Source organism: Chelmon rostratus, chromosome 18, assembly GCF_017976325.1.
Source record: "Chelmon rostratus isolate fCheRos1 chromosome 18, fCheRos1.pri, whole genome shotgun sequence".
Taxonomy (NCBI): Eukaryota; Metazoa; Chordata; class Actinopteri; order Chaetodontiformes; family Chaetodontidae; genus Chelmon; species Chelmon rostratus.
In genome coordinates this window covers 20,053,087-20,078,896 of record NC_055675.1, presented here as the reverse complement: position 1 = coordinate 20,078,896, position 25,810 = coordinate 20,053,087, and the positions used below count along the sequence as shown (strand labels likewise).

General features: G+C 42.8%; 1 protein-coding gene across 3 annotated transcripts in view; it reads left to right on the top strand.

Moving 5' to 3' along the window:
* The window catches only part of adgrg6 (adhesion G protein-coupled receptor G6), a 101,705-nt gene that overhangs the window by 39,074 nt on the left and 36,821 nt on the right, over positions 1–25,810 (top strand). For all 3 annotated transcript variants that reach the window (XM_041958292.1, XM_041958290.1, XM_041958291.1), the window contains one exon: positions 10,062–10,127. In XM_041958292.1, the coding sequence (XP_041814226.1) occupies positions 10,062–10,127 (66 nt within the window). The remainder of the gene's footprint in view (positions 1–10,061; positions 10,128–25,810) is intronic.

The following is a 25,810-nucleotide window of genomic DNA, read 5'->3' as shown; positions in this document are numbered from 1 at the left end:
ACCTAGTGTTGCTTTTTTATGTGTATTTTCCCCAGATAAGTTCACTAAAAGGTATGCTTTTTATTAAAAAAAATTCCCAAAGCTTACTTTCCCTTGAAATGTTCTGGAAATTTTTCAGAAATTTCTTTCACATGATTCCTTCAAACTGGATATGATGTGCTGACATTCTGTATATATCCACACGATGATTAAAGAAAAGTGAAAGTCATCATCATTTCTACTGTATCTCCTCAGTCTGTATGTTGATGTGTTTCTCAGGGGTCTGTCTAAATCCTGGACTCTTCGAATGAGCTTCATCTTGTGCTTGTCTGGCTGATTGCATCAGTGCCCGACCCTCCATGTTCAACCCATATTACACCAGTGACTGATTGCTTATGTTCTGCCTGTTATTAATTACCTGTCTAATTGACAGCTTGACCTTGTCTCGCCTCCAATTTTGATTAACTGATCGCTTCATTAATTGACCCCTTATCAATGTGATATGTGTTAAAATTGTTTTTTTGACCAGCCGCCCACAGTATTATTAACTGATTCTTCGTTTTGACTGATGTCCACTAATCTGTCCTTCTCTTCACAGTCTGCTACCCTCATTGCATTCACTTAACTACTGCTGCGCCAACTAGTGGTGAGTGCTGCTAACACCCTGCTAATGTATGCATATGCCTGTATGTGTGTGTACGTCCTGGAGGTATGTGTACATTTGCTTGTGCTAACAGAGATATGATGCATGGATGAGAATTTGCTGTAATCTCTTTAAAAAATGTTAACCTTTCAATACATTTGTGCATCATAAACATTTCCTATAAAGTGTTAATATGTGTTGTAACTGACAAATGCTTAAGCTTGTTTTGTATCTAATGTAGCTTTTGAACCCCATGTACACTGATATCCAGCTAGTCCTACTAAACAGCACTCTTAGGTGGCTTAAACCTGCTCTCTCGTATTGGAGGTCAATAACCACGACGGCTTGTGGACAGCTGCAGTTCTAATCACATTCTCAGGTTCAGATGGTCTGATGCATATCGAGCATGCAGGAGGCTCCACTCGTTGATGCTCATTGTGTGCGGCGTCAATCACAGTGTCATCCTGGTGCACAGATTCTCTCCGGATGAAACGGGTGCAGTGGTTTCACAACACCACAGAGAAACTGTCAGTCAGAAAACTCGTCCTGTCAAAGTGCTGCAGGCCGTCCTTGAACTTGTTACGCAGCAGCGTGGTAAAAAGTAGCTGTTTGCAGGCTGGAGTCTGGTTAGTGAGGTCATTTTAACATTGCAGCTTGACTGTATCAGCAGAACCGATACCTGATCAAAAGCTTTGATAAGAGATTTGTTATGTACAAATGTCTTAATAATTCAGAACCAACCAGTAATCAAAGATCTGCTGTTTTGATCCCTGACAGGTGGTTGTTTTCCACTTGGGGCTTTGTTACAGCTACTCAACATTTCCACATGTGCTTCACATACGCAACCTCTGAGGGGATCCATATGTGAAGGGACTGTGTGTGATTGGGGAGGGTACCAAACTGTCAAACTCATGTCAGCTGTCTTCTGAGCTTTGCCAATGACCTCGCTTGCTCTGCTCGCTTTAGCAAACCCAGCAAAAGCTGCTGGTAGCAGCAGTAGCTGGCAGGTCTTCCTCAAAAGTGCCTTAAAAATGAATGACTTCTGTCTTTAGCATTGCTGCTCTTGACCTGTGACGCACCAGTAACAAGTCAGCCAACCTTGTTTAACTAACGTTCATGTTGAGGTCCGATTACAATGACGTCAATCGAGAAAGCAACAACACATTTTAATACCAGGCGTAGCTGCAAAGACCTGCAAATCGGATGCCATTATCCAGATTACGTGCCTAGATGCAGCTCACATGGTAGTACCGGGTGGAAACTTGGTTCAGTTTTTAGATCACGTCGTTAGCGTTAGAAATAGCTGGTAGTCAAACTAGCCTGCTGGCTAACCAGTGTACCAAAGGAACATTTGCTCTGTTAACTCATGCACATTTGTAAATGGAATTAAAACACGTGTTCACAGATTTTGTGGATGGTGAAATATTTACGGATCATGGTACACATTTGTACGTCTGTGGGTTAAAGACAGATGTGAGACAGGACTGCAGAGGTTTGATATATTTGGAGGTTTGATCTCATCGGAGCTTGAATTTCATCTCCACAGTGAAATGATTCGGTGGCTGAAACACAGACCAAACGAGCTACTGTTCATTTTTATGTGAATTCTTTTACTTTTTTACTATTTGACCACAAACCCCCATAAAAATATCAGGCGCTTGTTGTGATTCAGACAGGCTGATTTGTTTTCAGCAGGTTTAGACACATACGATAAAATCAAATATGGTTCTGTCAGCAGCAGCATGTCGTGGCTGTCCACAGCTCTGCACGACTGCCTGAATACATGCAGACCCACGCATGCACAGTCTCTGCATCACACACACACACGGACACACACGTCTGTTACGAGCTCCATCCGGACAGTTTAAAGGGGCTTGTGGACGTCTGCGGCCTTGATCTGGTCTCTCGTCACTGGATGCACAAGTGTAATGTTTCTGTGATGCTATGACTGCTTTGGTCTGCGGCCCTTCTCTCGAAATAAGAGGCCAAACAATCTAACCGTTTACAAACCAAAGGTTGTTCTTATAGCTGGACTGAGCTTATGAAAGTGGATTCCTTTGCTTTCCCCTTTTGTGATATCATTGTAAACCGAATATCTTTGGGTTCATTTAAAGATGTCAACTAATGAGCTGGGATCTTGTGAAGAACTGTCTTCTGACCTAGATATGGCAATTAGCATTGCAGCCGATACAGTATACTTGGCTCTCCAGGCCTGCACGGCTGCATTGATTACAGAATTACTAATAAGTAACAGAGGGTGAGGGTGAGATGAACTTAATTGATCCCTGAGGGGAAAACTGGATAATTGCTGCCGCAGCGAAGTCAAACAGGGGATTAGTTTGGAAAACAAAAGGTGATGTATTGACTCTGCGTTCACAGACGTCTGCTCTTCAGAGATTACAAATGATCCGATGTCGCCAGCACTTGACAGGCTTTTGTGCAAAGAGTGCAGGTGCAGAGGGTTCAAGTCAGGGTCACAGACTATAGAAACCGAGAGCACACAGTCGAACACATAAACGTCAGGTGCAACGACACGAAGCAGTGAGCAGAAACACTTTGGGGATTGTCTGAGTGAAATGTTGTGTTTTAGACTTTGGACCCTCTTTACATGGAGGTTTTGCAGAGTTCCAGGAAGGATTAGACCAGATAGGTACGCTCACATTTGAAGCCAGCGGTGTTTTGACAGGCAATTTTGCAGCCTCGGAGCCCACAAACTTTGACATTTTCCTTTCTTCAGTAATGGAAGTTTTATAGCTGCTGCTGGCTGACTGAATATTGTTTTTCTCCCGCTTTCATGGCTTTTAGGTTTACGTCGTTTACTTTGTCTAATAAAATACAGTCAGGTTCTGGAGACACATTTTTATAAAGGTCTTAATGATCAAATTGGGTCTTTGCTGAACAAGGCAAAGTAGATATTTAGAAGCATCCTGGACACAGTGGGCGATAATGACTACAGGGAAGATAATGAGGACAAACTGCAAAGACAAAATGCAAAAAAGACACAATAAAATGGCTGGAATGGTTTGCAGCCATGAGATTAACATTTAGTTTATAGTTAAAACTAACCTCCTTTGACAATTCTTCCTACTGAATTTATGACACTACATTAAAGGTACAGTCCCTGATTTTTTGCCTCTGAATCTCCTTCCAGTGACAAATCTGGTAGAAAGCTCAGGACTTTGACACTGGAGACCAGCTTCCACGTCCTGCTTCCTGCTGATAAGTTCAGGCTGAGAAACACTTTGGTTATCTTTGCTGTGAGTTGCCTTGACCTGACCATAAAATCCTCTATCGTGCTTCAGGTGCCTTGAGGGGAGACTGCAGGAAAGCAAATATAATATGGTGATTAAAAATGTTTCCTTGTAATAGTGTAAAAAAATGTACTCATCAGATCCTGAGAGACACTGAGGTTTTTTGGTTTAGAACAAGTCCTTCAAACAAAATGCCAGAACATAGTCTTCGTCATTGCTCCTCTCACTCGGAGAAGCCAACACTGATGTTTTGTTCACTCATCCATCCACCCAGACCTCCACCATCTGTAGAGTTTGTTGGCCTCCAGCATCACCTGCCCTCCTGCTTTGTCTCATCATGGCCACTAGAGGGCTCTGAACACGAACACGTCGTTTTGGGCGTTCGCGTGTTACAGTTAGAAAAACGATTTGTGGGTATTTTATGATCCGACACCTTGGTGTGAAGGCTCGGTTCAGGCACAGAAACATCGTGGTTAAGATGTCTGTTGATGTCAGGAAACGATCGCAGTCAAGGTTGAGAGGAAACTGTTGATTTCTGGTGGGTCAATGTAATTAAATACAAGTGATTGACAGGACTTGTGGTTTCTTCTTAGCATGTTATGAAACATCCCAAATTAAAATTGAAGCTTATGCTGCAATATTCACTCTCATATATATCTTAAATCAGTTTCAATGACAACTTCATGAATGAATTTAGGCTCACATTCATAAATGAAAGTCTTTTTTTAATCTTTTTATTTTATGGATTTTCAGTATTTAGCAGGACATCCAGGCTCCCGACACCAGAGCTTCCAGCTACGCTTCTTATTTTTCTTTCCACACAGAGAGGTGTGCTTGATTTTGTTTACCTTGAAAATGTTATTTTCTCTTTACGAGGCTACCAAAGCGCTTCGGACCATTTGAAGCCATTTTTATGTTCCTCTTTGGTCTGGTAATGAGGCTGCTGTTGATGGAGGCAGTGAAAGAGCTGTCGCCAGGCGCCAGCCAAGCTGTGTGTGTGTGTGTGTGTGTGTGTTTGTGTGTGTTAGGTTGTCTTTCATCTCTTATTGATGCCAGAGGGTAAACATGATGGACACACACAGACACTTCTTGATGGTGCCTATCAGTCTCTAATCTTTGCTGACAGGATCATTTAGTTTTTATACAACTCTTACTCTTATTTTGGTAGTTTTCATCTCTCTCAGTAATTATAACACTTGTACTCACCAAACTAAGAGCTGAGCTTTGGGAACATGGTGAAGTCCGACAGGTCAAGAAACACAAGCAGTCGGATGATCAGACAGGTTGGAAACCTGAAGAGAAAACGGGTGTGAACAGTAAAGTTAATATCCCAAACTGTACGCTGTAAACATCCATCTCGGTTGATAGTTCCTGCTTCCACTCTGACTGTACTTGTGTTCTTGTGTTTCCCATGCAATGGAGGGTTGTTTCCAACATGTCAGGTGCACTCACATTCAGTCTGACCTCCAGGTAAAGTGGGTTCTTTACCTGTCGGGCTTCTTTTTATTGATATCAGCTTGTTACTCAGCTGACAACTTAGTGAGCACACTGTTATTATTACTAAAAGAAATGATGTATTAAACTTTAAGACGGAAAAACTGAACCTCAAGCAACACTTTTTTTGAGCAAGGTTGAAGAGTTTTGTGCTCATGTCTGGTTTTCAGCTCTCCACAACATGCTGAAACTTTTGGATCTTTAGGGAATGTTTAACCTAGCTTTGCTTCGCATTTTAATAGACAACAGAAGAAGCCTCACTTTGTTGTGTCAAACCACGAGGGGGTATTTTTTCAGTAGAAAGTAGTTCCAATGAAAAGCGTCCAGTCCAAGCAGGAGGTTCTTCCTGGCTGCTGAGTTTTTTTCAAATCAAATTTTTATTTTTTATCGAATTTGCATTCTCTCTGAAGGTTTAACAGTGGCGACACACTGAAACCTCAGCACAGAAAAAGTCAACGGTATCTTATCTGCATGGCCAAATACTACAAAGCAGCCTTGTATCCAAAGGAATCATATTCATATCAAACAGTTTTGCACCTCATGATTTATGTCCAGTGCCAACATTCAGTGCAACAGCATAGCGGTGCAACATGGTGGACTCCATGGAAGAGGCCCTGCTGCCGCTAGGGTAACAAAAACCTGATTCTTATTTGCAGGTGATTATACACTAATGAAAACATACAGCACTTATGAACATTATATTCCATTGCTGCCATATTCTGCTAATAGATCCCTCTAAATCTGACACACTGGTTCTTTATAAACCTTGCCTCATACCACTACTAGTGGTCAAAAGCTCCACAGGGTGTCTTCAATTCATCCATGACCTTGCCAGGCCACAAAGAGAAAATCGAAATCCTGGTCTGTCTTTGCCAATTTAGGATGTGATATTTTTCCCACTAAAATCCAACAAGGCACCATGTGTCAGGAACAGTAAATGGAAAAGCTTATAAACTGGATATTGGTTGAATTGCCACACTGTTATTGCAAGTGTCAAGCATTGGTTTATAAGAAAATGCTGCAGAATATTACTTCAACTGTGAACCACATTCACTAACCCTGAATTGGAGCCAACTGTAACAGCTTCTCCCGGTGAATAATGAACATGTTTCTCCAATAATGGCCATGAATTATAGTCTGCTCCCTGGTGTTGAGTTATTAGATTAATTATAGCTCATCAGCGACTGTCACCGCAGTGACACCCTGATAAAGACATACAGAGGAGAAACTTGCTGGCTGGAAAATAGTTATTTTTTATTTACGCTGAAAGGAAATGTGTTTTTCATTATTTCGTTTTTCAGTTGTTTGCATTCAGAGCTCTTGAGCTCTGACACATCATTACTTCTCTTACTGATGACTCAAATAGACTTCAAATAGGCTTAATGTGCAAGTGTGATTAGCCATTTTTGTTAAAAAAAAACAAAACAGACAGTAAAAACATGGAAATATGTGCTTCTTGCAGATAAAACGCATTTTGACAGAAATGTTCAACACATTTTGACAGTGATGACTATATTTTAGTGTGGTACCTGGTGCTGAATGACTAGATTAATTATAGCTCATTATTAGTGGCACTGTCGTTATCTCCCTCCATCCTGGCCAACGCTTGCTCCTTCTCTGGAGCTCAGCTGAGCTCAGTAGGCCAGCAGAGCAGGACAAAGCAGCATTCATTTTCCCTAATCACAACATGCTGCTCAGAGGAAGATAGCAGAGGACAAGAGTAGACTGACGAGAAGGAGAGAAAGGAAAGAAAGAATTGGAGAACATGGAAGGAGAAAGAGAACAAAAGTCTGGTAAATACGAAGAGTGCAAGGAAGGAGGGATAGAGGGAGATGAGGTGGAGGGAAGAGAGTGAAGAGGACCACACCATCATTGATAACACAGAGTGAAATCAATTAATTTCAAATGAATTACCACAATGACTGGATTTATAAATAAAGTCAAAAATAACTTTAACTTTGGGGAACTTTGGCCCATGAATTTGTGATGTTGGCCAATTGCAAAACACTAAAATGTCTTGTTCGATTATAATTAATCATGTTTATTAGTGTTCAGAATTGGGGAATAAAAATGCTGGTGTTCTAAGTTTGTTTCATAAAGCTGCGTCCTGAGCTACAGTGTGGAAGCTAGAATAGTAATGAGTAAACCCACACAGAGCTTTTATGTAGAGTTCAGCTTTGTCAAACTTTAACACAAGAATTCACACTTTTGTCTTGTTATTTTGCAAATTACTATATCTGGAACTTATTAGCTGGAGAACACAATGGGACCACAGCATGTAGCCTTAGCCAAGTCCAAGTTCAATAAAAACTGACAACAATACCACAGAAATTCAATGTTTACATGTTTTCTCTAATGGTCTATCTAGTCTTTCAATTACATTTACCATTTATTTATTCAAATATATATATATATATATATATATATATATATATATATATGTAGTCATGAAATCAGGATTTTGGCCCTCTATATTCATACTTCAAGTATCTGTACCTGTTTATCTTTATATTAGGGCTATTTACTATATTTATATGTCTTCGGCGGTTGTAAGGGGGAAAACCGGGCCTGTTTATTGTGCGTCCTGTTGTGAATGTGTGTCAGCCAATTCATTGGAGTCTAACAGTGTTTAATGTATTTAATGTAAGTATAAATGTGAATGTAGCGTTTGTGCCAATAGACGAGAGAACAATAAACAAAAGTAGATGTTCTAATGGCCCTCTGAAATGTAACGTTGTAATGGTACGGGTTCTAGCTTTAATATAAGTTAAAGCAGGCAAGCTAGCTTAAACGCATTTGTCGATATGTGTGGTTCAATAAATATGCCTGTAATTTGACCGGCTGATGAGAACACAATCGTTGTTTTGTGTGTGTGTGTTGTTAATAAACTTAATGTCTGATTAGCACAGGCTATTGTGGCTGGCAAGACTTCTAGCTAGCTAGCTAGTCCCATTCATAACCTTAGCACATCGTAACCTCAGCAATTGACTGGGTCGAATGTTTAGCCCTTGCAATAACTCTATATTAATAACTAAAGCTTTCACGTATGATCAATGATCAATTGTCACGACAATGTTTACCTTGGATGAGAGAGACAGCCCGAAACAGCAGAATATAACAATCTCTCTGTTCCCCACTTTATTCTTTTCTCAATTTATTGTGTAGCATCTAAGCTAGCTCGTTCGATAGCTGTCATATGGTGATGTTACCGGCTAGCTAGTATGTTAGTGTTTGTTCGCCAGCCCTCAACCGGTCCCCCAAGTAGTCACCTCAGTGTAAGAGGAAGAGAAGAAGAAATGACAGCGAGGGAAGAGAGCAAGTGGTGAGGGAGGGAGGTATGAAGGACAAAGTGAAAGAAGAAAGGGGAGAAGGACAAAGGAGACAGGTAGACTGTGACGGGGCTCAATCCTCAGCCTTTCTCACCTCTTTTCCACCACATGCCGTCCACGATTACTGAATTCCTGCTTTTTCACTCGGCCGATCACGGCGATGATTTGGCGACATTCTCTCAAACACATTCCTTCTGTTACTGTGTGTGTGTGTGTGTGTGTGTGTGTGTGTGTGTGAGTGAGAGAGAGAGAGAGAGAGAGAGAGAGAGAGACACTCAACAGAGTCTCGTTCTCCCACTGCTCTGAAGGCCTGCCGGTATACAGCATGTGTGGGCCGGAGCTGGCCTCACCAATGCGTTTCAAATGGCCAAAGTACTTGAGGAGCGCTTGATTTTTGGCTGCTGTCAGCGCACAGCCAGTTAGACAGACTGTCCCTGAAATAAGACATCAGGAATTTTAATCCCTGCAAGCAGCCAATCTGTGTCACGCCACAACCACCAAGTGTGATTGATTGATTGATTGATTGATTGATTGATTGGAAAACTGCACGCTATCAAAAAATAATGTGAGAAAGTTTCTCGTGTGTGAGATGTCAGGGATTCACCCAGGAAACATGTCGCTGGATAGATCGTCATTTTAGTAGACTGGAGATGAATCCAGGGCGTGGCTCTCTGGATGGCAGCGATGGTTGGTCCGTCCACCGCTTTGGTCCATGCTGAACTATCTCAGCAACTATGAGATGAATTGTCATGAAATTTGTTTCAAATATTCATGGTCACCTGGAGATGAATCCTTTTGACTTTGGTGGTGCAATGTCTTTTCTTCTAGTGACACCAGCAGGCCAAAGCTTTCACTTATCCTGGGAAGTAGCTCAGCATCTGCTAGATGGATATGCAACTTTCCTCTAGGGCCATCACCATCAAAATTTTAAATTTGTCCAATATTTTGTTTGTTTTATAACCAAATACCTGCAAAACTAATGACATGCATTAGCAAATGTTACCATGCTAACACGCTGAGCTAAGGTTGTTAGGGCTGAAAACTTCTTCCCGACCTGAATAACTGCCCACATATCAGAAGCTTTTGATTATCAGGCTAGAAATGATCTAGAATGACAAAACATCCTGTCATTCATTAATACAATCAACCATAAACAATCAATTCAAATTAACCATTGACCATTTTGTAACAGTTTACAGCTGCATCACCCTCCAAACCTCAATGCATCGACATTAATACCAGTGCATTAAAATTACTGAGTGTGAATACGTGACTATTTTTGCTAACCTGCCCCACATTTAAACCACGTTCCCTGATCTTTTTAACTGATTAACCTTTTTGTTTTTAATCTCCCCCTCCCCAAAGGTGTCTCCCCACCCAGCAACACACCACTCACCACCAGCTGTGACTCCCCTGGACTGGGCTGCCCAGGTAGGAAAAATTAACACGTCTGCTTGATAAACACTGTCTTCACAACTTGGTTTATTTGATCTAGAACAAGGAGAAAACATATCAGCTTTCTAAACAACTAAAATCAAGCATGTGGTGTGAAAAGCGCCTGATAAAACGTTTGCTTTTCAAACAAATCCAGCTCGGGTTTTAGATAGATTTAAGATATGTGACATCTGTTGGTCTGCCAATCACAGAATCAGTACTAACTGAGACATTGGGTTTGCACAAGCATCTGCAGCAACAGTGATGGAGAGAGTAGAAGACTTGTGACAGATTCTTGGAGACAAACAGCTGTTGCACAAGTTTCACTTCTCACATTTATTCCTCATCCATCCGCCATCAGAACTGCAGAGTGTCAAATATTTCTTGAACATGCTTTTCCCCAAAACTCTGTTCACTGCCAGGCATAACTTCCATTCCTTGCAGTATCTGGCAGTTTGGGGATTGAGCTTGAACTGGCTCATGGGGGATTTTTTCAAATATACTGCAAGTCTTCTGCGATACATCTGCATCTATATAGAAATACGTGAGCTCATTTCGCCTCCATGCCTACCTTCATGAATGTCTAAGCCATGCTGAATCTTTCCAAAAGTTCACACCTAAAAACTTTTCCTTGAAGCACCTTTAGGTTCTATGAGTGCATATATTGTTGTCACAAAGAGTGGAACCCGTAACCCGCTGCCAAGAATGATCTATATAAATGACCACTAACATTTAATATAAGTGAACCCAGAGGGAATCAGACTCTCACCATGACAACATCACTTCCCATTCATCTTCACAGGATGATGGTTTTAGCGGTCAGTGTCTTCTCTGTGTGCCTTGTCAAGGAAGTACCAGTGACCCCAAGGTTTCCTGAACCCCCCTCAAGCTGCTTAACCCCTGAAATGGATTCTGGCCATCTTGTTCAGAGAAACTCTCAAACCAGACTTGGGTTTGGTCGACAGAAACTTGACGGTTCCCAAAGCCCTGAACATATTCTTGTCTCTGAACTCTCCCAAATACTGTCAAAGCGCTCCGAACAGGTGAAAATATTTCAGGTCTTAGATTGAAGAGAAGGAGAGATGGGGATGTTGGAGGACGACAACTGTGAAATATAAGAAGATGAGAGACAGGGCTGAGAAGGGAAAGAGGCAAACTGAAAAAAGAGAGGTGAGGGGGTCGGAGGAGAGGCGCCGATAGAATAAAAGGAGAAAAAATTGAGGAGGAAAGATGTTATTATTATATAAAACAGACAAATGTTGGCTCATTCTGGCTTCTCCGGTTTTATGATTTGCTGCTTTTCCCTGTTTTATATGATTGCAAGCTGGTTGTCATTGGTTGATTGGGCAAAAGAAGCATTCTGGAGATGACAGCTCAGAACTTGCAACAGGCGTTTTTTATTATCTTAGCTGATGATGACATGTTTTATTAATCAAAGATTTGATTAATTGGATTAATAACTGATGGATGAAGCAATAGCCAAGTTTCAATCCAACTGTAGGCTGAATTTTATAACAGTTTCCAAAAATTTGTCAGAATACAACATGGATGAATACTTGTTTCCATCCACTCCTGCTGTGTGACTATGAGTTCACTGGTTGATGGACATAAACAGCCGGTGGAGCTAATTCTCCGGTCAGTGCCGTTAAACCAGAGCAGAAGAAGACGAGACGATGAGATGACGTCATCAAACGGTGGAAAACCGTGTGGAAAATATGACACAAATCAGACATTTCTGGTTTCTTCTCCTCATTGCTCCAAGCAGATCTGGTTTGTTTGTCGCTATTTTTAGTCTCTTCAGTGGAGCAGAAGCTTCAGTGACATTTAGTTTCCACTGTCCTTTGTCGATACACCAACTTTTCTGCTGAAAGCTTAAAACCTTTTGTTGCTATTTTGACTTTTATTCACATTTCCAGTGTTTCTACACAGGTTGTTTTTATGCATAAATTCAAAATGGTCATAAAAATATGTGGATGGAAAAGCACTTCTAAATGAAAAAGAGGATGAGTTTTTTGTGGTGTTTTTTGGGGGGTTGGTTCTTACCCAAGTAAGCGGTCTTAGGGTAGATGGTGTCCTGTGTTGTACAGATTGTGAAGCCTTTTTGGTTTATGATTTTGGGCTAAATAAGTGAAATTGACTTGGCTGGCGACGAGAAAAAGTCAAACAAGGACAAGAATCTCAGTCAAGTTGGTTGAGATGAGGAAATAGTGAAAAGGAAACAGATGCTGCGCTCTCAAGCTCAAGTGTCTGCTGATGAGAAATAAAATCGTCGAAAGTTTGCAGTTAAATATGCATTTACCTTCTGCCACTCACTGTAACAGCGTGGAAAAGAATCTCCACGAGCATGCTCTGTCAATGACATTTTCCTTATATGACCCCTCTGCGTCCTGAGAGCAACATGCAGTACGTGAATGAACCAGAGAATGTTTTTAAAGGAAACCACCCCAGGGTGCTGTTGAGCTGCAGCCATGAGCCCCTCGCTGCCCAGCCAAAACCATTAAAACTGGAATACTGTCCATGCATAGATCACTGCCTAAAGAAAATCTCACTCGAGTCAGTCACCTTTGCTCCAGGTCATGTGAAGCTCTGGAACTTGAACTTGAACAGTAGCTTGGGGGCCAGCTGATGACGTGACACGACTTCACTCCCCAAATGTCATTTCTCACACTGTCCTGCACTATGGAGGCCTCAGAGGAACATTTTTCCAAAGGTCAGTTTTTGTGGGATTGTGCTCGTGAGAGGAGAGGAGTAGAGCCAATTAAGCTACAGCTTGTGTTCCAGAATATAAATGACTACGGCAGGCCAGGCAGGTCAACGGGCCATGAGAGAGCACTCACAGGGTTACATGTTAAACCCTTGACTTAGATTGGTCTTGAGTGTAGAGGCCTCTGAAGCAGGAGATCAAGGTCTTTGTAGCTTCTGTGTCACCAGGACACCTGAACACCCGATGGGAGCAGGTGCACTTCAGCAAATGAAGCATTCCTCAAGGTCGGAAGATTCAGGGAAATGCTGCTCTATTTGAGTGGGAGGTGGATAAAATCAAACAGAACCACCAGAGACAGGATTCTGATGGAATTTAATGAGAGTATAAGTGACATTTGTTCCACTTCTTTTGCCCTGTGCTTGTTTGTGGTTTCATTATCATTACAGTATCAATAGTTATCAGTCTTGCCTGTCCAATTACTTCGCATGCCAAATATAGACATAAAAACAATATAATAGAGCAAAAAGCCTGATTCAGACCTCAAAATGTTTGGTACAATGTTTGCCCAACACTTAATTAATAGGCCCAACTGCAAAATTGACCCCAAAACTGGACAATTCATGCTCTCCATAACAATTTTTGACTGCTGGCACCACATGTGAGACAACAGAAAACAGGTCTTTGAACACTTTCTAGATATGAGTATAAACATACTTAATGCCTCTATATTTCAAACATTAAAAGAAATCCCATTTTATATGCCTCCATGGCGGCGACAGCTGTGGCTGGTGGCGTTATGGTTTTGGGTTGTCCATCCATACATACGACCCAGACTCAGGAACACCTTCAGGGAATTTCTTCAAATTTGACACCAATGCTTACTAAGGGTGAACTGATTAGATTTTAGTGGTCAGAGGTGACCATGACCACACGTTTTTTGGCCATAGCTCAAGAATTCAGACACTCGTTATGAATATACAAATATCTCATTGGAATTAAATGAAATTAAGTTGTGACATTTTATATCCAAAAGGTCAAAGGTCAATTTCGCTGTGAATCATAATGTCCTACAAAAACACTTTTCTGGTCATTATTTAACACCATAACTCAGGAACAGAAGGCAGATTTGGATTTTTGTCCACCTTGAAACTGTGCTGATTGTAAAGATCTTCTGTGCTGCCGGGTTGAGGATGTGTGTGAAAGGGACTTTGGTGTGGAGCATGACTGAACTTCCTGAAGTTTTGTCTGATCCGTGAAACCCATGTGATCGGTTTATACATTGTTAGCTAACATGCTAACATCTGTAGGGGTGGTGCATTGGCAAGAATAGTACAGCAGTCAAATTTGTCCGAATGGGATGAGGCCAAGATCCGATTTGTGTTCAATCTGAATGCAGCTTGAGATTTAAGGCATTTGATTGCACTGGCAACCTGCAGCCATGCGTTTCTACTGTACACCCCCACCTCATACTTTTTAGTGTTTCTGCACTGAAGATGATCATGCAGCTTCACAACCATTCATCATCCTCTGCATCTTTCTCTCTCTCTCATCCCTTGTCACTACCGCCAGCCACTTCCTCCCCCGCCACTTCATCCACTGACTCCACTAACACCATCCATGCTACTAATGCCAACACCCACGGTAAGCGACCCTCATCCTCGCCCTCCTCCTCCTCATATCCTTCTGACTCCCTTCCCCTGCTTTTTCCTCTGTCGATTGTTACGCCTCCTTTCTTCTCAGTTTCACCTCCTCCACTTCCATGTGCCTTCCCTTTTCACTCCAGCACTGTCCTTCTGCTTTTTGATCACCCTCTTATTCCTCCTCCTACTCTAGGTTTTTGACCTCCGTCCTTCCCTTTTTTAAAATGCCAATTTATGCTGTTCAGCTGCTGTGCTGATAATCTTTGATGGTTTATCTCTTGATTTTTCTCAATATCACCCAGAGCCAGAGTTGCCTTCACTTTTGCCTGTAAATTTGATATAAATTTGGGAGAATTACTGACAGTTCATTACCAGAAACAATTATCTTTATTGTTGTTTTTTTCTTTTAAGATGCTCCCCTCATAAAAATCAGGGCCTCCTGAAGTTGCGATTGACCTTTCATGAACCCATAATTACTCTCAGCTATTTTACCTCCGCACCGCACCTCTAAAAAGTAAAACTGTCCATCATACATTTGTTCGCTCTATTATTCATCATCTACCTGGGAGGAGAATCAGCTAATTCTGTTCTGATGAATTGGTCTGGATGGACGTGTTCGACTCAGGAGGTTTAGAGACTAGATAAATATTATCAACCACTGCATTAAAGAATGAGTTCGTCAAACCTTTTCGTGAGTTAATTAACCTTTCTGTCTTCTTCCATCTGAGAAGTTGTAGTGCTGAATAAATGTTTCTGGGAAAATCAGTTCTTGTTCTTTGATTAGGGTAATATGGATATATATATATATATATTTGTTCTAACAAACGACAGTGGACTTTTAAACATCTAGTCCAGCTAAAGTAGGAAATGGCATTTACTTGGCACAAGCATGTGGAATCCATGAGCATACAAAAAGCTGTCAAAGTCTGTGCAGGTTTGAAGCTCGAGATTTGCACTCAAAAGGAGCGCCGGCCGTTACTGATCTGCACTTCGCCGCATTAAAACCATTTTATTTTCCATGTGTGGTCCCTCTTGCTCTGCTGTATCCTTTGATTTGTCATCCCCAGTTTTGCCTCCCATCACTCAATCTCCATCCACCATCCCTACCACTAGCATGCCACTAACCCCAACCATCAGTCCCACCAGCAGCAGCACAGCCAGCTCCTCCTCCTCTGGTAAGGCTTCATCTGCTTTGCTGCTTTGATGTTTGCTGCGAGGATCTCTAGACTTTCCAAGCAAATTAGAACAAATCTGAAAACCCTGAAAATGTGTTGTATTCAGTATACAACTTCTTCATTGAAACTTCTGGTGAATAAATTCTTGAACATGACGGTGATGTTCAGTTGTGCTATATGTGTGACTCCACTAATTATAATAATGACAGATTAACGATTGGAAATTCAAAGTAACTTGCATATTTTTTTATGGTGTTGAGAGAGAATCCATTGTCCATGCGCTCCATTATCCATTAGCTATACCAAATTATCATTTGGAGGGTTGCAGGGTGGCTGGAGCTGGGCAAGAGACAGGGTACAACCTGGACAGGTTACTAGTCAATCACATAGAGACAGACAGCCATTCATATGAGGTTTATAACAGACAGCAGTGTTTGATCTTTTTAACAAACATAATTCAACAGCTGCGGCTGCCATGAGGTCTTAATTGCACACATGTGACATTTCCGTTCACTTTTATTCATATTCTGTCCAATCACAGCTGGGGTTATTGGGAAATACTGTTCAAGTCAACATCAAAGTCGTATTTATGATCACACGTATTTATATGGAGCTTAATAATACAGGTGGCTGAAAAAGTAAACAAGTTAACTCAGGCAAAGTCTATTGTCCCAGGTAGTTAAACCCAAATGCAAACATTGGGACGTAATGCTATGTTGTCAATGCACAGTGTTTTTTAACCCTCACACAGCCGACTCAGCAATCCTACTACCATTGTGCGTTGTCTGTAGACGCCCACGGCTCATTTCCTTACCAGTACCTTTGAACCCACATGATGTGAACCTTAAGTTATTGAAGGATAACTGTCCAATGCTGTAGTAGACACAGAGAAATTACATTTAAAACACACAGCTACATATCTCAATTGACGTCGGCACTACTGAACTTACTGTCATAAACTGTAGCTGTTAATGACGCTCTTGTGAAGTGATGAAGATTGCAACAGGTTTTCCTCACTGTAGTTTCCTCAGCATATTGTCTCTTATTCTCTCTCAGACTTACTCCTCCCATTCCTTTTTTCTTTCTCCGTCCACGCATGAAAGTTGTATCGCTCACCTTGCCAAGTCATCCATGAGCCAAACCTCCTCATTCCTCAACTTAACCAACCCAATCAAGGGCGTATGTTTGATTTGGAACGTGGTGAGGACATAAATCTGGCAGGGGGTCTGACCATATGCTGAATGCTGCATCATAGGTGTACTCTATGAACATGGAAATGTGTTATGACACTAATTACAAGAACCTATTATGATTTATTAATCTTGTTAATAATAGTTTATGAATATTTGAAGCAGAATATATTCTCAGACAGCACCAGAGCTCATAGTTTTGGCCCGATCTTGCTCATTTATAATGGAAATATGCGTCTCTGTTCTGTGATGCTGTATACCCATTCTGGTGTTGAAAACTGAAACTCTCGTCCTTATTAGGCTGATGGCTAAATATATATTGTGTTGTTGAATCTTCCTCAATCCTCCGCTCCCATCTCAGGGGGTGTGGGTGTGTGTGTTCATGTAAACAAAGTAAAGGGAAGAACTGAAAAGGATCTAAAGCTGCAGCATAACCAAACAAGGTGCCTGCAGGGAAGGAGAGAGAGAGACTGTCAGTAACAGCCAGGGTTTAAAGACTGGGAGCACCGGGCCCAGGTGTTCCCATCCGGCACTGACGATGCCTTGCCCCACCCACCAGGTATCTGAAAACAGGTAGACAAAGTTGTCGCTTCACGAAAACCAAAAAAAAAAAAGAAGAAGTTTCTCATTTTCTTACAGGTGTTTAATATGACAACCTGCTCGCAGATCAGATCGTGTGTCGATTAAACTGATTGGTAATCTGTGATTGTTTACTTCCTCTGTAGCTCAACAGACAACCAGCAGCACACCAGCTGTTTCATCTGCTACCACTAACCACCCAGCTACTAACCCCACAACGCATGGTAAGAGCGACAATGCTGGAGTGACGCCACAGCTCAGAGCGACGAGCTTTACATACAGAATGCCTCAGTGTGCATGCAGTGTTAATGTGGGTGGCATGGTACAAAAACCACATACATTTACATAATCTTTTATTAATTTAGCTTTGATCCTTTCTTGCTTCTTTTGTGTGGCTTTTATTATTACAGTTGTATGTGTTCACTGATAAGATAAGAAAATTAGGAGTATAATTATAATCAAGGTGCTTTTCTTATACTAACATTTGTCATGATTCAAGGAAATGTGTGATGGCTGATCAGAATTAAAGGTGTCAGAACTATTTCTGCTACTTTTTTTTTTTTAACTTAAAAAAGGACTGGGCACCTTAATTGTTTCTTTGATTTCTATCTGTAGATAGATGATATGAATTCATTTTTTCATGGCAGCAGGGACACTGTAAATCATAGTGTAGGAAATGTTAATCAGAGACATTGTCACAAAGACCATGTTAGATATTTTCATAGTTTTATTTGAATGGCACCTTTACATCTTCTTGCATTCTGCTGATCGTGTACATTTCGTCTCCACAAACAGTCCCAAGTACGAGTCCTCCACTGCAGTTAGTAACTACTAACCAACCAACCACTAACATAGCTGTTACTGCTGTGTCCTCTTGGGGTTAGATACACACTTGCATGCCTAGTTCAGCAACTATGGTCATACTCTCAAGTTATTTCTTTGTTTTTCCCCGTGTTTTCTCATTGGAAAAAAATCTTTACTGTCATCAAAGTTAACATTTGGTGTGTTTCACATTTTTTTCACCGAGTTTGGATTTTTGATGTGATATCTGATTTAGTTTAATTGTGTTCAGGGTTGCCTGTTTCCCCTGTTGTGGTACTAACAACAGCCAAACCTCCTCATTCCTCAACTTAACCAACCCAATCAAGGGCGTATGTTTGATTTGGAACGTGGTGAGGACATAAATCTGGCAGGGGGTCTGACCATATGCTGAATGCTGCATCATAGGTGTACTCTATGAACATGGAAATGTGTTATGACACTAATTACAAGAACCTATTATGATTTATTAATCTTGTTAATAATAGTTTATGAATATTTGAAGCAGAATATATTCTCAGACAGCACCAGAGCTCATAGTTTTGGCCCGATCTTGCTCATTTATAATGGAAATATGTGTCTCTGTTCTGTGATGCTGTATACCCATTCTGGTGTTGAAAACTGAAACTCTCGTCCTTATTAGGCTGAAGGCTAAATATATATTGTGTTGTTGAATCTTCCTCAATCCTCCGCTCCCATCTCAGGGTGTGTGGGTGTGTGTGTTCATGTAAACAAAGTAAAGGGAAGAACTGAAAAGGATCTAAAGCTGCAGCATAACCAAACAAGGTGCCTGCAGGGAAGGAGAGAGAGAGACTGTCAGTAACAGCCAGGGTTTAAAGACTGGGAGCACCGGGCCCAGGTGTTCCCATCCGGCACTGACGATGCCTTGCCCCACCCACCAGGTATCTGAAAACAGGTAGACAAAGGACAGACTGGCCGGGTAGGGCAGGGGTCGTCACAGTAACATGAGTAACAGGTTGTCCCTTCACGAAAACCAAAAAAAAAAAAAGAAGAAGTTTCTCATTTCCTAACAGGTGTTTAATATGACAACCTGCTCGCAGATCAGATCGTGTGTCGATTAATATGATTGGTAATCTGTGATTGTTTACTTCCTCTGTAGCTCAACAGACAACCAGCAGCACACCAGCTGTTTCATCTGCTACCACTAACCACCCAGCTACTAACCCCACAACGCATGGTAAGAGCGACAATGCTGGAGTGACGCCACAGCTCAGAGCGACGAGCTTTACATACAGAATGCCTCAGTGTGCATGCAGTGTTAATGTGGGTGGCATGGTACAAAAACCACGTACATTTACATAATCTTTTATTAATTTAGCTTTGATCCTTTCTTGCTGCTTTTGTGTGGCTTTTATTACTATAGATGTATGTTTTCACTGATAAGATAAGAAAATTAGGAGTATAATTATAATCAAGGTGCTTTTCTTATACTAACATTTATCATGATTCAAGGAAATGTGTGATGGCTGATCAGAATTAAAGGTGTCAGAACTATTTCTGCTACTTTTTTTAACTTAAAAAAGGACTGGGAACCTTAATTGTTTCTTTGATTTCTATCTGTAGATAGATTATATGAATTCATTTTTTCATGGCAGCAGGGACACTGTAAATCATAGTGTAGGAAATGTTAATCAGAGACATTGTCACAAAGACCATGTTAGATATTTTCATAGTTTTATTTGAATGGCACCTTTACATCTTCTTGCATTCTGCTGATCGTGTACATTTCGTCTCCACAAACAGTCCCAAGTACGAGTCCTCCACTGCAGTTAGTAACTACTAACCAACCAACCACTAACATAGCTGTTACTGCTGTGTCCTCTTGGGGTTAGATACACACTTGCATGCCTAGTTCCGCAATTAGGTCATACTCTCCTAAGGTCATACTCTCAAGTTATTTCTTTGTTTTTCCCCGTGTTTTCTCATTGGAAAAAAATCTTTACTGTCATCAAAGTTAACATTTGGTGTGTTTCACATTTTTTTCACCGAGTTTGGATTTTTGATGTGATATATGATTTAGTTTAATTGTGTACAGGGTTGCCTGTTTCCCCTGTTGTGGTACTAACAACAGCCAAACCTCCTCATTCCTGAACTTAACCAACCCAATCAAGGGCGTACAGGTAGACAAAGGACAGACTGGCCGGGTAGAGCAGGGGTCGTCACAGTAACATGAGTAACAGGTTGTTGTCGCTTCACGAAAACCAAAAAAACAAAAGAAGAGTTTAGTTTCCTTACAGGTGTTTAATATGACAACCTGCTCGCAGATCAGATCGTGGGTCGATTAAACTGATTGGTAATCTGTGATTGTTTACTTCCTCTGTAGCTCAACAGACAACCAGCAGCACACCAGCTGTTTCATCTGCTACCACTAACCACCCAGCTACTAACCCCACAACGCATGGTAAGAGCGACAATGCTGGAGTGACGCCACAGCTCAGAGCGACGAGCTTTACATACAGAATGCCTCAGTGTGCATGCAGTGTTAATGTAGGTGGCATGGTACAAAAACCACATACATTTACATAATCTTTTGGTCAATTGTTTTGGTCAAGTACGAGTCCATTTTTGTTTTGGTTCTATTCCCATAATTTTATGTTTTCTCTGACAAGGGAAGAAAATCAGTAACATAATCAAGGCACAGTTTTCTTATACTCACTCTTCTTATTTGGGATGGTTCATCTGGTGTAAAGGTGTCAGGTGCTTCTAAATCTTCATTGTGTAAACTACTGCTTTGAGTTTTTTTGCTTCAAAGCACATTTTATTACTTTTATTCATTATTTGTGACCTGCTTTTTCACCATGATGGCGCCTGGTTTGATGTGCCATGCCCTGGTGACAGTGAAGGACTCCTTCTCTCCTGTTGCTGTAGTTCCTCTTCAGCAGCCTGAACCCCTGGCCTCCCAGTCCAGGCCTCTGGCTGCGAGTCCAGCTGCTCACAACAGAAGACTCCGGCATGTTTTTGGATTAACTGCTGCTGAATCTTCAATTTCTCATGCACCCAGATCTCCAGCTCCTTCAGCCACCACATTCAGAAAAAATTGGCCTGCTTTTGCTCCCAGCCCCACTGGAAGAGCCTCTCATCGAAGGTCCCTTGCATCCAGTCAGTTAAGCCCTCCAACCCAAGCCCCAGGTGTCCCAGATCCAGCATCTGAACCCAGACACTTAGTTCCAGCCCTAGGTCACCCAGCTCCACCTGAACCCTCTCATCTTAGACTTCCAGCCTCCCTCCCGAGGCCCCCAGGCCATCGCAGCTCCAAGACCTCCCTGGGGTTTATCTCCACCCCTTTGATCTGGCAGGGTAGGAAGAGGCCAACTCGAGGAAAACATCCAACTGCCACCCGAGCACCACCCAGGCCAGTGGTTCACATCACAAAACCGGCTGCACAGCCAACCGAACTCAAATACACAACCAGGCCTACATACGTAACACAAAGAGGTGTATTTAAACCCACAACTAGGTACACACGTCCACCTGGGTTGAAAAACGTAACACACACGTTGGGATATGCAACACACAAAACTGCCCACATACATGCATCAGTTCAGTCCACATCAGGACTGAACTTTTCTCGTCAACCAATCTCCAACAAGGAGACCACAATGAACACTCAAGGCTCAAAACACCCCCCTGAATCAGGGATTTCACTCTTGCCTCAGGGGTCATCTCCGTGGCAACGTAGAGACGAGGCATTAGATGCGAAAGAATCTTCGTCAGTGGTGGAGGCAGCACCCCTGGTATCGTCGCCAGCTTCATCATTGTTGTCATCACCGTCTGCACTTAGCAACAGAAAGAGCAAACCTGTAGCACCACAGTGGCCACCAATGAGCATGAGCGGTGGGGAAAATCAAACGGTTGCCTCGGGTAACTGGACAAATCCTCTGGAACCACTGGTAGATGAGTACTCGTCGGGGTCGGAACCATTTGCGTATGATTTGACTGAGGGGGGTGGTGCTTTTAGCTTGTATGAGCTTGATGCTGCCTACTCCTTGGATGAACCTGCCACCGTCCCTCCAGCCCTCATCGGCCCTGATGCCAAAAACCAACAATCATTCAACAGATCAGCCCCTAATGGTGCTTTTCTACCTGTCACGCACCCCTTTACTGCTTCTCAGGAAGGAAGTGAAGCGCTCAACCAAACACATTTTGACGGTGATTCGGACACTCCAGCGAGCAGCTCGGCAGCAGGCAGTGAGCGTCCTCTAACCCGCTCACAAGGAAGATTGATGTCAGAAACATTTACATTCATCAGCAATTCTCAAATTCCTACTGCGACTGTTTCTCAGACTTTGACAGTAACTCAAACCCACCACAGGGCTCCACACAACGCTAGTTCAGCTGGACAAAAGCCAGAGGAAACTTTGTCCACACAAGCTGCCACTCAGCATTTGGAAACATCGACTCTTGAGCCATCGCCATCGCTCCTTATTTCGCCCCTTTCATCTCTTCTCTTCACACAGCCAACACCTTCTTTGTCAATGGTACAGCTAAGCCCCTCTGCTTTCCTCACAGAGGAGATTTTTCCCAAGCAGATCTTTTCTTCTTCGCTGCCACAAAAGGAAGAAATGGCCCAGATCTCCTATGCCTCACTTTCTCTAAACCGCCTTGAAAGTGTGAATGAAACAAACATTACAGGAAGTAGTGTAGACCTTGCAGTGACCAGAAGTAAACAGATTATCGATTTATATACAAGTACAGACATGTCTCCCATCTCCTCTCCTTCTCCTGTTTATCCCCAAACTCCCTCTTCTAACATTTTTGCATTCCCTCTTGACATCCCTCACTACTCTTCATATACCCACCTACCTCTTACCCCCCACTCCCCTTCTCTTCCCTTTTTGTCTGCATCTACTCCCTTCAGCTCCACTCATGCCATCGCTCCATCTGCTTCACCAGCTGTCTCCCCTGTCACTGTTACTTTGCAAATTCCAACCTCCCCTCCCCTTTACTCCTCTAACACCCACTCTCCTCTCTCATCCTCTCCTCCCCTCTGGCCCGCCACCACTCCTCTTCCTCTCTCGACTGATCCTCAGTGGCCCTCCCTATTCCTACCTTCCTCTTCGCAGCAAGCCGAACAAAGGCTTTCAGAAGCGGCCGCTGTTGTTGAATCTGCTCACGTTCCAGCGTCAGGTGGAGTTAGCGGGAACTTTCAGCCTTCTGTGTTGTCATCTCTGTCCCTGTCCTCAAACCTTCAAAGGGACTTTGTGGTGACAAGCGTTGACACAGCATCCTTATTGTCACTTCCTCTCTTTTCTAAAGCCCCTACTGAATCTCAGATGCCAGTTGTTGATGATGCACTGCTCCCTGAATACCATTTGCTCTCGACTGAAGAGCCATTTAACAACACATCAGAGCCTTTCAGAAGTCAATTGCCCTACCCCGAGGGTGATCAGCTCCTTGGTACCCAATCTGGTCTCTTAAACCATTCAGTTGGGATTTTTTTAGACTCCTCCTTTAGTCAAATTGAGCCCACTCCCTCAGGATTACCTGTGGCGCATTTGGCGTCTAGTACTGAGGCACTCGCATCAGATTTACTCCAAACACAACCAGCTCTGTCACGGTTGCTGGACCCTGTGTTTGGTTCATCAGTGGTTTTGTGGCCTTCTTCTCATGCAGCCAGTCTTCCAGTCAGCCAGTCGTTGGTTCATTCTCATCAGAGAGATTTGAGCGATATATATAGTCAGCCAGATGAGTCACGTCTAGTATATCAGTCTGCCATTGGCTTTGCATCACTGGCAGCAGCTGGCATTTGGGCCTCTGAACCCACCCCGACTCTGCTCCAGGCAAATATTGATAAAACACAAAGTTTGCATTCTGCTTTCTTGTCTACCATTTCTTCTTTATCTTCAAATCCCATGCTTTCAACTTGGAGTCCCCTTTCCCATCACCTTGACAACCTGTCAGTCGCTGTATCTTCAGAGACGCTTCCTGCTTCCACAGTGATGCAAGTTGCAAGGATGTCAGATCAGATGGTGGGAGAGGAGCCTGCACTGTCTTTTTCCTCACCCTCCCCTAAGCCTGTAGTTGAGAAGTCTCTTCTCTTGGCCCAGACATCTTTGTCTGGGACAGAAGACAGACATACTTCCAGCCTGACCTCTAACACAGATACATGGTGGCTGCAGGAAACAAGCTTCCATTTACACACCAACAACAAGATGAACACAAACGCCACCGCTGATGCCCACACTAACTCCAGGGGCTCACAGGCACTCGCTGACGATGTGTTTAATAACCCCACTTCCCCAATGTTAAATCCACCTGCCATGGCAACAACCCAGACGTTGGCACAGCTTGGCACTACAACCCCCCAGCACGCTTCAGGGCTGGATAATATGCATCAGTCAGGTGTGCCACAAACTAACACTGAGCACCCCAACCGTCTGATCCACACACACAGTCCAGCACACACACAGTTAGCCACTCAGGCACGTGTGAGCAAATTTTTGGATGCAAGCGAGAAACTAAACTTGAGTCAGAGGCCAGAGCAGGATGCACAAAATGCAGAGGCACATTTTAAGCAGCAGTCATCCCACTCCATGTCTTTTGCCATTACTCCGCCACCCCCGTCACTCTCGATTTTACCTTCTCTTTCTCTTGCAGCAACCCTCACACCTACTTTTCCCTCTCTTCAAATTTCTGCTGCAATCCCTTCTTACATAACAGTCTCCCCCCTTACCCTCTCATCTTTCATCACCCCTTCTCTCTCTCCTCACCTCCCCGGTTGGGTGGCATTGCCAGTAGTGTCTGCCAACATAGAAGAGGCAGAAATTGGCTCTTTGTCGCCCAGCTGGACGATTGCTGGATTCCACCAGCCCGCAACAACCCAGTCCCCCCTGGACAACCATTTACAGTCCTTCCAAAGATCCACCACATACCCTGTTAGCCAATCAACAGAGTCGATCCAAGAGTTCATCACAGTCAGCCAACCGCTTCCTCTTGACCAGGCTTCAACCCCTCTTGTTTCTGGTGAAGAGTGTGACGTGGATGAGGATTTGCCACAGCTTGCAAACGACGCACACACAGTGGATGCTTCCAGGATTGTCAGTGGTCCAGTGCAATCAACTGAGGTCTCAGACACTCTCACTACAGCTGGGAAACTGCCACATCTCTCTGCTTTATTTGACCCTGCAGATGTTGTTCCAAAAATACATATTGCGGTTGAACATGCCTCTGCTGCAGAACTGCCTTCTTCAGCAGTTAACAGTGATGACAATGTAGCTCTGGATGTAGTGTTAAATGCTCCAACAGACAATGAGCCTAATGAAAGTCTGAATCCAGAAGCTGCTCTGAACACTCAGTCATTTCCTGTTGAAATGGAAACCGCCTCTCCCTGCCCCACTTCTCAACCGTGTTTTACTACTCGCTCTGCAGTGTCAGCTCAAGCCACTGGTGCTCCGGTTATTCCAAACCCCCTGCACATTTCTGGCCTTAATATTCCCTCTGCCACGCCAGTCTCCAGATCCCCCACTGGCCCCTCTATCGATGCACCAGGTCAAGGCTTCATTTCTGGGTTTGAGAAGCTCCCACCTCCTTGGACTGGCAACCACACTGAACA